This window comes from Maylandia zebra, linkage group LG5, assembly GCF_041146795.1.
Source record: "Maylandia zebra isolate NMK-2024a linkage group LG5, Mzebra_GT3a, whole genome shotgun sequence".
In the NCBI taxonomy this organism is placed as follows: Eukaryota; Metazoa; Chordata; class Actinopteri; order Cichliformes; family Cichlidae; genus Maylandia; species Maylandia zebra.
Window position 1 is genome coordinate 10,080,357 of NC_135171.1, and position 13,816 is coordinate 10,094,172.

At 37.2% G+C, this 13,816-nt stretch overlaps 1 protein-coding gene across 2 annotated transcripts in view; it reads right to left on the minus strand.

The window, feature by feature from the left end:
- Positions 1-4,918: 4,918 nt before the first annotated feature.
- The window catches only part of cntn6 (contactin 6), a 137,702-nt gene continuing 128,804 nt past the window's right edge, over positions 4,919-13,816 (minus strand). The window contains exons 22-24 of one of the 2 annotated variants that reach the window (XM_012923591.3): positions 11,589-11,701; positions 10,045-10,213; positions 4,919-6,523 (exon numbers count right to left, since the gene is read on the minus strand). In XM_012923591.3, coding sequence (XP_012779045.1) covers positions 6,444-6,523; positions 10,045-10,213; positions 11,589-11,701 — 362 coding nt within the window. In that variant the 3' untranslated portion in view covers positions 4,919-6,443. Of the gene's footprint in view, positions 10,214-11,588; positions 11,702-13,816 lie in introns of both variants that reach the window. The other variant, XM_076883710.1, reaches the window with a different exon arrangement.

Sequence of the window (13,816 nt, forward strand, 5' to 3'; positions counted from 1 at the left end):
ATGAATAAAGGATTAACCACAAGCTGTGAGTCAAGCTCTGGTTCTTCCACTTGCTTTACATATTTAAGGCAGAATTTTGCACCAGCAGAACAGGCGGCTTAAAGTCAAAGGAGATTGTGCAGCAGTTTTGCAAAGTAGAAACAGTTTTGAAATAGTCTGTGGAGTTGCTGAAACTGTCAACATGCATGGCTTATCATACCTTATCATACCTTAATTTTTAATTATGTGTCAAAAAAGGTAGTTAAATGTGCACCCGCTCAGTTTATCTCATTTTTGTCTTACTCCTCAGTGCATTTGGAGCATAAATTTTTAGTTTCCTCCTCTGAATTTCCAAATGAAAAGCTTCTCTTTTAGGCCTTGAAAATGCAGCCCCTGTCAGTAGACATATTTACACTAAATCAATGTCACAGCAGCACAGAGATTATGAGCCAAGATCAGAAAGCTTTGAGGAAAGTCATATCGGTGCTGATTTTATCACCTGAGACTAATGATTAAGGGATAACCTGCAGAATCCATCATACATTTAATTGGTTCAACTGGTATCTATATGGCTGATATCAGGTTTATGAGTGTAAACACATAACTTTAACTGAAAAGTCTGCCTCTCTGAACACCAGTCAAAACTGAGACATGCAGTACTATGAAATAAGTGCTCTTTGTTTGGTAACATGCTGTTTTCTTTGATGGGCTGGTTTTAATAGAACAAAATAGCGACTGGAGAGGGCATTTTATATAGACTACAGTGTTCCAGCTCCTGTATCATAGTTACAGGGCATGTTTATTCTGGTTAGACATTGTTTGGTTTTTCTTTGATTTAACCCTGAAATAACTGCCCTGGGTAATTTTACAGTTGGCTGCATTTCTGCATGATACAACTGTTTAACCGCCTCATTAAATGATCACTGATCTGGCAACTGGACATCTGGACTGGCCGAAAAATTGCTTGGTTGTCTTGCAGTTTGACCAGGTCAAAAATCTGATTTCCCACTTGGCCTTTCAGATCACTTTGTGCTTGTAAGTATTATTGGAGTAATATTGACATGCTGGCTTACTGAGCACACGATAGACCTGGATGTCTCTGCAGAATAGACCCATCTGCACATCTATTGTCTTTCCAGACAGTATTGTTGCATTTTTCTCGAGAGTTTTGATACTACATCACTGTCAGGTGGTAAAACCGATTATTCCACATAACGTTATTACAGTTTGTAAAGTGTAAAACTGTAGTTTAACATCTGTTGTTATAACCAGAATACGCAGTTTAACAACTATTTGACCAGCCACACGATGCAATATACAGTTTCTAAACAGTGACGGCACTGTTATACGTTTATAACAATTTAACAACTGTTGTTGGACAGGCTGCTCAGGAGGACATTTATTATTGTGTAACAAGGTGTTCATTCAAAATTATTATACATAAATTATATGTCACTAAATCAGACACCACAGCACCATTATACTTCTGTTATTCTTCTGTAGAAAAAAAATATTTTATAACTCAATAGCAAACATCGCCACTAAGAAGATAAAGAACTGCAGCATATAGTAATGCAAGTAATGCAATACAAGCTTGTCTTTTTAATTGGATATCTGTGATAACTAATTTTATTAGCTTCAAGATGTACAGCAGACTGCATTGTCCAATAATAAGGACCAAGTGTTGTGTTGTTTCTTTTTGCCATTTTCTCTTTCTGCACTCTCTTTACCCAAATATTTCGAGGCAGATGGCCGCACTCCCTGGTTCTGCTGGTGGTTTATTTGAAGGGCTCTGAGATAAGTTTTTGGTGATGCTTAAGCAAAATAAATAAATAAATACATTAATTAATTAATTCCACCGATTCGTTTTGTTGTCTGGGTCTGGATGACAGTTTAACAGTCTGAGACATCCATACATCCCTTGCCACTTCCTCCAGGTCTTCTTGGGGTGAGTGGTTCCCAAGACATGATCGTGCCTGGGTCTGCCCCGGGGTCAGTTAGACATGCCTGAAATAGCTCATCTAGGTGGTGTCACGGTCAGGTATCCAAACTATCACGGATTACTCTTGTTGACGTGGAGGTCCAGTGACTCTATTTCGAGCATCTGAAAAATGAGAGAGCACCTCAATCTATCCCTAAAGTTAACCTTACTATTACTCTTATTTACTACCTTTAAACAAGAGATTTTTTGCTGTCTGTTGCAAATCTATTGCAGTCTACATAAACAGAAATTCACATGAATTATTTATGTTCCCAATCCAGCCAGAGTCTCATAGGTTTGAAAGAAAAAATCAAAAATTCTTTCACAAATAGTAAAGTAGTTACTGCAGCAACTACTTGTAACTGTAACTGTATTGACAATGTAACTGCAGAATGACATAGATGCTTTGTAACCTTGCTTTTATATAAAAATATAATCAAACTACCAGTTCAGTCAAGTAATTTTTGACAGCAAGATTGCAGCATGTTCGCCAACTCTCTGCACTTACAAGTCAGATAACAGCTATCTGCAGACCTTTGCCAATCTGACTCAGCCATTGTTTGCAGACAGGTTGCCTCTCATCAGGTGACCTGCAATTGCCTTGGAGAAGATGGCCACTGAAACTACTTCCAATCCGTTGCAGAATGCAAAAAAAGTTGAACACAATCATCAGTTTTTGCTAGTCTCAAGGAGGCCCATCATTGGTGTTTTACTCTAGAGTGACTGAGCCATTAATGAACCAAAAGGAATCTGCAAAAAAGAAGACAACAAGCAAAAAAACATCAAACCTCATATAATTTTTTTGTGCCTGTTTCATAAACCTTTCATCCCACTGTGCAGTGGAAAGAAAGTTCTAGTCATCTGATGGAGGTATAGCATGAAAATCTCTCGAGAGTCTTTAGGTAATTTTCCCTTGGTCCCAAGGGAACACTCTAGCTACATCTCTTTACCTTTAATTCTCTGCAGCCCTACAGCATAAGCAGCTTGCACTAAACTTACTTAATTGCTGTGATTCTCCACTTTACTCTCTGTAGTACAGCCAGAATCTCCTGAGACCAGTTTTGTAAAGAATAAAAAAAAAGTCACTTAGTAAGGTGCATGACTCAAACAAGAGAGAAAACACTTCAGATGATTAAAGGGTTTCAATGTGAAACTTTTATTGAGCCTTTTTGTCATCTCACAGAGATAATAATATATTAATACAATGGTATTACATTGCTGAATGAAGAAATCGTAGATTCGGTTAAAGACAAAGTACGATCATAAATTTAAGAGCAGGGATTTTGTTTCTTAAATATCAATTTGGGACATCATAATGGGATATTCCAGCCACAATAGTGAGAATAAATAAAGGGAGTCTCATGTAAGATGCACTTATTTAAAATTATACCCAGAAAAATAGTGAATACATAGAGAACAAAATGTGATGTTATATAGTGAATAATCCTAAATAAAAAGAATAGTGTTCACAAAAAAACATGGGAGATGCACCATTTTACACTCTTTCCTAAACTTTACAGCACACCACACACAAGCTAGCCATATATCATACATAATTTAGGAGTCTATGAAAGACATTAAAACATGTGTAATAGTAAATAAAAGTGAAACTTAAAACATGACAAACAAACTCAATTTTCTACTATTTTCAGCTATTTAGTATGATCAAAATGGAAATATTTCTCCCAGGTATTCAATAGAAATGTTTTTTTCAAATTACTTTTTTTTATCTGTATTTAAAAAAGCTCTAGTCCTGATGTAATGCAATTATGTCAAATGTTCTTTTTGTCAGTGTTTATCATTTCAATTTGGGATGTATAATAGATGTTTATGTGACCGCTCTTCCTTTTTAATAAACTCTACATACAATCACATCAAGTGCAAAATACATTTCATGAAATGCGTTTGACACAAATAAAACTTTACAAATCTAATAAATGACATTCTACATTGTATCTTCAATACGTCTGCCCTTTTACAAAATAATTACAATCAACGTGTTTTAGACGGGTTCACAATAAGTTTAAAGAGCATTAATTTAATAAGGCAAAGCAGATCTTACAACCTACACACCAGGTTAACTGGTTAACTTTTTTTCCACTACACAACCTCTTTAAGCAGCAAATCCAAGTATTTCTTTACATATATTTAAAAAGAATCATGTGCATTTTGTCGCTTAACATCAACACAGGAAACATTTATGGTCAGTTCAAGCTGAAACATGGACCGGGGAGGCAGCAGTAGGACACATGTTTAACTGAAGAATCTGTACAGTTACAACCCCCCCAAAAACCAACACGATTAAAAGCAATGACCGGTACAGAGTGCAACAGGAATTATCTTCAACAGTCCAACTGCTGTACAGATGAGCAAATAACTGGCCTCTCTTTTCTGCTAAATACCCCCTTTTTGGGTCACATTAGCCATTATCTGGTGTAATGTAATTATGTCTGTGTGTGTGTCTAACAGTCAGGCAGAGCTTCTGCTTACAGAGCAGCGTTTCTCACAGTGGACGCTTTCATTTGTCATAGTGGGAAAAGGCCCAGCTGGTAATTATTAACAGTAACAATGACTCTGTTCCACTCAGGTGTGTAAGCAAACAATGCCGCTGAGGCGCTGTTGCAGAATAGCAAGCCTAACTTGAACTAGAACACAGCCAGTGGATGAAATGCAGTTGTTCTAAAAGTGAGCTGTTACATTTATCAAACGTGCCCAGGTGTAGTGATTAATTTCCCAAAGCAGGGGAATAAAAACAAAACGAAAAAAACTGCTAGACTTTTATGACTTTTATTAGAGAATCCAAACTGGTAGATTTCAAGAACATATATATATATATATATATATATATATATATATATATATATATATATATATATATATATATATATATATATATATATATATATATTTTTTTTTTTTTTTTTTTTTTTTTTTTTTTTTTTTTACATATGTGAAAACAGGTGCACAAAGCCTTTTGTGGCTCCAGAGCGAGCTGTACTAAATCTTATAAACAGTTTCAAGTGAAGCTGGGTATCGAGCTAGAAAGAATTGAGTCTACTCGATCTCTGGAGCCTGCCTCTCGTCTGCGTGCGCCTAGCAACTCAAGGCTACGACAGCATAACCCACAAGAATCACTCAGAGAATGTTCGGTGTTCAAAGTGCATTGTGGGTAATGCACTCAGCAGCTGAGTGGGGAAAAAAAGGACGCTGGGCATCGTTCACTTATGTGTGTAGAAACATTTTTTGCCCATCCCACAAAATAAATGCACATGCCAAATAACTGTCAAATTCAATATCAGTAAATCAGAATCTAAATCAAAAGATCTTGTTTGCTGTTTGCTGTGCACATGTTTACCTTGGGGTGGTTCATGCAGAAAGAGGAGACACCTGCACCATTAAAGCAAAAAAGCAGGAGAAATTCTAACTGAAGAATCTGAAAGAATATATAACAGTATAGAATAGTATATTATATACTAAGTGCAATAATCCTTTCTGTCATCGTTGTATTTTTACTCAGTTGTATATAGTATTTGTATTTGTATTCTATTTTTATCTTATTGTATATTTATTTTATTTTATTCTACTGTATATAGTATTTTATTTTATTCTATTCTGTACAGCTGTGTACTGTATTTATTCTTATTGTATTCTAATTTTTGCCTCATAACTTTTGCACTGTCCACTTCCTGCTGTGACAAAACAAATTTCCCACGTGTGGGACTAATAAAGGTTATCTTATCTTATCTTATCTTATCTTATCTTATTAAAAAAAAGGTTACTATTGGTGTTAATTTTGATGTACTTTCTTTAAATTTCCTTACCATCAGTTATTTAAATGCATAGGCATTTTTATTTGGAGATACACTGAAAATGCTGATCAATGAAACACACATACCAATGACTTGTATCATTGTTGCTTGTTACTTTGACTTACTGACGTGGACACCGACACCGTGTACCAGTAGCTGACTTTTTGGATAAACCTATAGCACTACTATATTTGTGCATGCTTTAAAACAACACTTAACAAAGTAAATAAAGGAATGTGAATGACTGTTTTAAAGCTGCATGTTAAAAAGGTGACACTCGTGCCTTTTATCTGTTCTTAGAAGCTAGGGCAAAAAAAAGTGGAAATGTAGAGTCAAATGGGGAAACTGGGACACGGACCTGCGCTGTTCAATTCTCAGTGCACGATAAGAAACTCATCTTCCCATGTTTATCAAATGCATGCATCCTGGAGGGTTGCAGTGGTCCTGAAAATTGCCAGATGAAAATGTTTTGTAATTGTGCTGTTGCCTGTGAGTAGCGGTCCGGCCACAGATTCTGTGGGGCATTTGACAACCTGTCAGAATGGTTTCATCATTCAGCTTTGGAAAACTTCTACTTCCGCTGCTTATTCCATAAATCTGATGGAATAAGATAAAAGACCATCTTACACTGTTTTCATTCTTTTGTCTAGAGCTGATTATAAAGGCATTAGAAGCTACAAAATGAACATAGAAAATATCACGAGGGCGGGAAAATGAATTGAAACTGGAAACACAAATCCTTTTGAGTTGAGACCTATAAAGAAAGGAACACAAAGTATAATGTTAGCAAAGAGATTCAAGACATAACTTCTGTGTCTTTTTTGAGTTTTGGAGTTTAGACATGGAAAAATGACAGCACTGAGTAGAGGAGAAGTGCTTACATTATGATGTATGTTTAGCTTCGTAACACATTCGTTGTTTGGTTCACAGTGTTTCTAACGTGTCCTGATCATTCAAAGTGCCGTTTTTTGTTTCCTAAAATTTAAGAACATCTATATTAACATGCAAAAAGCTGATGTTGCTTATCTCTCTTAATCTTTCGACTTAAAGATGTCAAACTGTGTCTGTTCTTTGAATGACTGAGGTTTAGTAACAATGAAAATAGACAGTTGTGTGTAATCTAAATGATTAAGCTTATTATAAAAGCTCTGCTACGTTTACATGAAACTGCTGATCGATCACAGTCAGCAGTCGCCAGCATCACTACGAGGGCAAATTTCACTGGTTGACTGGCCAGGTTGCACCCCTAGGTGTGTGTGGCTGCACTTAGCGCAGGTTTCCTTTTCACAGCTGAGAGGTTCGCTAGATAAGGATTTGGGGCAAAATATTGCATTGGTTTTTTTTGCAATTTGTACATCAGAAATTGATCAATAAATTATAGTTTCCTTACATAGCTTTGAGAGGTATTTGCAGAGAGTAAAGTTAAGACAAACTGAGAATACTGGAAAGTCTAATTGGTGCAAAGGTTTTGCAAAACATCAAAGCAGTTGTAAAGTGCATGCATGTAGAAATCTGAGTGGTGAAAATTTGCTGAAGTCCAGAATATAACAGAGAGGCATTCTTAAAAGCACTTAAAAGTGATTGTGAATGGCATTTCTCCTTATATATTCAGAGGCCCTCATTTTGCCCCTCATCCAAGAGGCTTTTTGAGTTATAGAACAACTGGTGGAGAGTCCAAGGTAATAAACCCCTACTGGGGCTGTCCCCCTTGAAGTGGACCTGAGGGTCCACTTCAAGGGGGATTGATCATATGAGTCATTAAATGAGCCAAGAAAAAAAAAAGCCACGGATCATTCCTGTCACTGGGGCGACAGGTGAAACCTTAGCGAGACTTTGCCCCACCCCATCATTATGTGAGTTATTGAGGGTACCAGAAGCAAAGTATGAATGGAGGTTGAAACACCTGTGAAGGGATCTCAAGATAGGTGGCTGATCGCTAGTGTCATAAACCAACACCTCTGTTCAACAGTGGACATTCATAGTGGGCATAGATGACCTGCTTTACTTCTCTCAAACCATCTGTCTTCTTTGCCAGTGTTCACATCCACACCAGTGTGAACACTGGCATCCTCAAAAGAGTATTCTTTCTCCTTTAAATGCAGGTGTACAGCTGGATCTTATGCTGCTCAGGTGGCTCTCCTATGCTGTACCAAGTGTTTGTGGAGTGGCTGTTTGGTTTCTCCTACGTCTGAGCACTCCTCACTGCATATGCTGTGTTGTTCAACCAGTGTTTGGTGTTTTCTCCTTGGAATGAACCAGGAAGTTCAGTTGCCTTCCTTTACACCTCTCAAGAGGATAACTTAAGAGGATCTTTCTCAGCCAAAAAAATAATTTGTTAACTGTTTTAAAGTAACGATAATAATTTGCTTTATTTTTGAGAGTGAGATGAAATATGTGTATCATTACCTTTAGAGGGACTGGTTGGATTTTTGATCTTTGTACAGTAAGGCTACCTGGTTTTATTTCTCGTATTCACTGGGCTGATCTAAGCTAAATAACGTTTGACTCCAGCTCTGTAGACGCTGCACAGATAACACAAAAAAATGAATGAAGCACCTCTTCACTTTAGAATTTAAATGGCTATAGCTTTCCTGGCACAGGCTATCTCGTAGCTTCCTTTGCACTTATGCACTGCTGTACCTCTTTTAAACTGTACTCTTCATTTAGAGTTTTTGCACTTATCGTATTAAATTCCATGAAACCATATCCATATAATGTTAAATATGCCAATGGGTGTTTTTAGAGCTATTGTAACCTTGAATTTTATTTTGAGTCGCTTTGTTTTTAGGAAAATTTACAAAGACAAAGTCTGCTTTAGTTGAGAAATTGTCATAACAGAATAGTTGTTTAATTAGGTTTCCTGCTGATGATTTACACAGAAAGAAGCAGAGGCACGAGTCAGAGTGACTGACAACTGAAGATCAGAAGCTGCAGATACTCCCGACAGACAAGATGTTTAATTTCAGATTTTCATTCTACCTGCCTAACTTACCTACTCTCATAAGACATTTAGTTTTCCCCCCCTTATCCCATCTCTTTAGATTTACATGGAAAACATTTGATTTTTATTTAAAGAACACCAATTTAGTTGAATCAGACATTTACAAATGTAAAAAGGTCAACATATATATGTGTGTGTGTGTGTGAGTGTGTGTGTGTGTGTGTACATTTGCTGAACTATATAATAAATAAAAGGTTAAATAAAGTCATAATTATTTCTGGCAAAGTCAGCTTGTTTACATTTCTCCTCGTCTGTTTCCCAGGTAACGCCAATGCTTAGCCCAATGATCAGATCTTGAACTGACGTGACCCATCAGCTACACCTAAACAGCGACTGTGCTTTATGTTTTCATGATTCATCTGAAAAAGATGAAAACATGCTTCATATTTTCTCTTGTTGGCATTGATTAAGAGACAGCTGTGTTTTAAAAGATGGCTTTTATAGCTCTTTCTACAGTTTGTCTTACATTTATGTTTCCACTCACTCTAAAGACAGAAATGTGAAACTGAAAGAGGATATGAGGTTTGATCTACATGTCTAATTGCAGATAATATTCCAAATTGCAAAATTAGTTAGAACAAAACAGATTACATGATTATAATCACTAACACATTTATTTTGACCATTAAACAGATCTAAGCTTCAGCCTTTTAAACTCTTTATTCTGTCTGAAGCAGGAAATCAAAGCAGTACGTCAGCTTTACCTGATTACATTCTGGGGTCTTAATCGTGCCAGAGTCTGCTAGTTGATATTTTCATTGAGACTACATAATACATTGTGATTGTACATCAGCTCCAGCGCTCCAGAAACTGGCAGATAAAGTTGAATTGTTTAACAATGTGATCACACCACAGCTGCCAACAGTTTTTAGACTTAATGAGATGTTTAATATCACAAATAAAGTGCTGTTTACCCTATCAATGGAGATCTATCACACCATCAACTACTCATCATTGTCAGTATATTTGCCAAAATGTTGAGCTACGGTAAGTAGCTCTGAAAAAACAAAACAAAAAAAGCCCCAAGAGCTAAAAAGCCCAACGTTCTTGGGTGAGATATCTGTGTACATTTTGTGTCTCTTCCTCTTGGTTGCATGGCACAGTCTACTTACAATTTATATGTGTATTCTGAAAGCCTTGTTCAAGCTACAGTAAAGCTGATAAACAACATCAGTCACACAGGGGATTAGTTACACACGGTGCACCCATCCCACTGCTTCTCTGCCTAATTCCAGCTCCAATCATTTGCATGCTGTGGAGTGTATGGAACTTACTGGACATCTTTGGTATGCGGATGGGACCGCTGCTGGTGCCATCGCCCCCTTCGGTCAGAGCTTTGATCTCAATGAGGTAGTCCTCTCCAGAGGGGATTTGCAGTTCCAAACTGGTCTTATTGGTTTCCAGTACAGTTGTCCTCTCATGCCAGTTCTGGCGATACACAACCTGGAGGACAAAATGCAATTCTTTAGTCATAACAGTGAGATATTAAACTTTTTTTACTCATCAACAGAAAAATTTGTAACTTCATTCAACGTATCAAACTAGTGTGTAAAAAAACACATTCAAATCCAAGAGTGCCGCACGATACTGTTGCTTCATCTTGGTTATACAATCCTATCTCTAGGAGGTAATGAATTCAAAATGCCACACGGCATGACAGGGATGATTTGGCTCGATGATTCAGGGACTTGAGAACAGCACCTCAGACGTCATTTTTGCACATTTACTTGTGTAGCTTCACCATCATTAAAACGCAGCAGAAAGTTTTATTTAGTCCTCCGAAAGAAACACAGTGTAGAGAGCCAAACTGCAAATTTAGTTAAAAAAAAGAAAAATATGCAAGAAATATTGACAGTATTGTCTTTGTGAAATCTTTACTCGAGTCGTGTCTGCAAAAGAGCCGGCTAAAGACTATGTACTATGTATGTGCGGCGGGTAAAATAAGTATTGAACAAGTCACCAATTTTCTAAGTAAAAATGTTTCCAAAGGTGCTACTGACATGACAAGCTCATTGGATGACTATGATAACCCAGCCAATCCACACATGCAAACTCCTCTGTCTGAAATCAGGCGAGCAGCATCTGGTCATGACTGCTATATGGTGAAATGATGTTCTTTCTACTTCCACATTAATACCCCGACAGTGCTCACTGCAACCTGCAGTAGCTTAGAATTCTTCTGTAACCAATGCCCTCAATACGTTTTGCAACAATAAGGCTGCATAGGTCTGAGAGAGCTCATCATCATGAGGACGGTAAGCAGAGGACCCACTGGAGGATATCAGGCCCTCAACCCACTTTCATAAAGTTTCTGATTGTTTGGAGGTCATTGTGTAGGCCACCCTTGTAAAAGGAGGAGATACCAATGATAGTGATGGGTTAAGGACCTTCTATGGCCCTGCTCTAACTGCCTGTCTCCTTGAGACTGTGCCAAGAAAACTAGCAATAGCACATAATGATGTACTATCCTAGAGGTAGAGGAGTTGGACTACCTTTGTGTGTGTCTTGTATGTATATATATAAATCACAAACAGTGTGCTTTTCCACACAAAGTATGCAAAGTGGATCAAATATGATTCATCGTTTTACTGCTTAGAAAAACTTCATTCCTTTTGTGGCATGACGCCTTTCATTTTATCACCTGGAACAGATCTTTTAATTTTGAAAGGCCAGACAGGGCCAATTCATAATGTAACACTGGAGTGCTGAGGTCTATCTTTCCACTGCAATGAGAAAGCCATTTATTGAGATGACAGCTGCTGAGGCTCTATTTGTTTCCGCAGTTCTGGACTTTCTGCTGTTATTCTGACAAACTCACCTTGTATCCTGTCACCTCGGACTCATTCTCCATCGCTTTGACATGTTCCCAATTTAGAAAGATCTTAGAGTTGGTCAGTTTCCATTCAATACTCCCTGGAGGGTGACTTGGTGCTGCAAGACATGTAATTACAAAGACAGAAGATTTACAAATGAATGCGTGTCAGTGATCGTATTCTCTAAGCTAGTCTGCACGTAGCCCATTATGCATTTTACATCATATAGTCGTCAACCTTCAAGAGCAAACCGGAGAAAAATGAAGGTGCATGACCTTTGACTATCCACAGGAAATCAAACTACTTGATTAGAAATAAACACAGTGTAGGAAATCATTTGCAGTCTCATGTGCAGTCCTGTGTCCTAATATAGATGGCAATCTGTATAAGGATACTGATTATGCAGATTGGCTCTTTTCAGAATCTTACATGCAATGTAGGTGGATCATAATTTGTGATAACTACTGATTTATGAAGGCAGAAATGGTGCAGAGTGCAAAGTACAATTTCATTTGTTTCCTATGTTCGGCTTTGCATTGTGAGTTTTGAAATATTTCTTTTTCCTATCTATTATGTTAATAGTTACTATTGTTACTTAGATTTACAGTTATTTTATTTTATTGGGTTTATTTTGGTTTCATTTTATTTATTTTTTTAATATTTTGCTCACCTCATTTATATGTCATGTATCATATTTGTTGTGTTTAACCCTAAACCTGTGGCTGCTGTATTTTGACTGTCACCTAAGCATAGTGAAATAAATCTAAGGACCCACAGCCAAAAAAAAAAAAAAAAAATTGAAGTGGCGAGTTGCCTTCACACCTAAACAGAAACATTGATGTAGTCAGAGGTTAAAGTGGGATTTGGCAGGTAGAGGAACTCTAATATCAGTTGTAGTGGCTCAGCATGGGGAGAAGAAGAAGAAGAATTAGTTTCTATTGAGAGCTCCAGTAGATTTTCTTTGTATACCAGCTGTGATCAGCTGACCTGCTACTGCTGCTCTGAGGTTTACTGGTCTTTGTGGATTTGCACAGCTGAATTGAACAGGATGTAGCCCAGTATTTCACAGCTATCTTGGCTGATTTCAGTTCTCTACACTGACAGTATACTGCATATAATGTTTTTATACTAGACAGTGGAAAGTGTGTGTAAAGGTGGAATACACTGCAGTAATATAGGCATTATCAGATTAAATTCTGATTAATGTACACTCTTTTTACACTTTTCTAACAGTGGCCATGAACACCACAGCTTTATTATACATTCACCACGGTACAGAAAGCGAACCTGTTTTCATGCAACCTCTAAATAACACAAAGTTTGTATTAACCTTATTGTTCTTCAAGACGTTTCACAACAAAATAAATAAAAAAAAACTTCACACCATACAGATCCAATATCTGATGTGATAAACAAGGACATTAAATGTAAGCTTTAAATCTGCAGTTTATCAAATGCCTCTGAGTTGTCCTTACCTTTAAATCTAACCTCTCTTCTTCCTTTCTTTCCTCATCTCTCAGTAAAGTCACCGCACAGTCTTTTCTCTCCCTGTGAAATATAGCTGCTGTACCTTTAGCTAGCAGAAACTGTGCGGCAGACTGCATGCAACCAGTTTGTGTGTTTGCTGTTATTTGTTGAGCTGATAGGAACGTTGCATTTGAAATTACCTGCCACATTAAAAAACATTGTTCCCCTCAGGATTATCTTTTGTATCATTGTTCTTTTTATTTAGGCTCAAACTGATTCGATGTTTGAAGGCGCACAAAGCTGGGAAATAAGAACCTTATTTAAATGTGTTAAAGCTAAAGTAAGGAGGCTCTTTAGAAAATGTAAGCAGTAGAAAGTACAGATGTTTGTGTAAATATGTTCAAAGATAAAGTAAAAAGTTGTCAGTAACCTTACTTTGTTACTTCTCACCTCTGACCAAGGCAATTTTTAGCAAAGAGTTAGCTTTTCACCTTTCCTGTCAGCACACACTTGTTTAACCAGTATGTCCTCCACACTATTCTTACCAACATGGTCTCATTCTGGGGCATCACATGATGCCATTCTGTCACCTGCGTCACCTTTGATATACACCATGAGATAACAGCCTTACAAATCCCTGAAAAGTCAGTATAAGAACATAGAAGAGATGCTGATAGTCAAGAGCCCAATGTGTCCAAACTGTTACATGTTTGAAGTTAAAACAGGTGTGACTTTAAAGGAGCTGAAAGATCCACTCTGAGTGTGC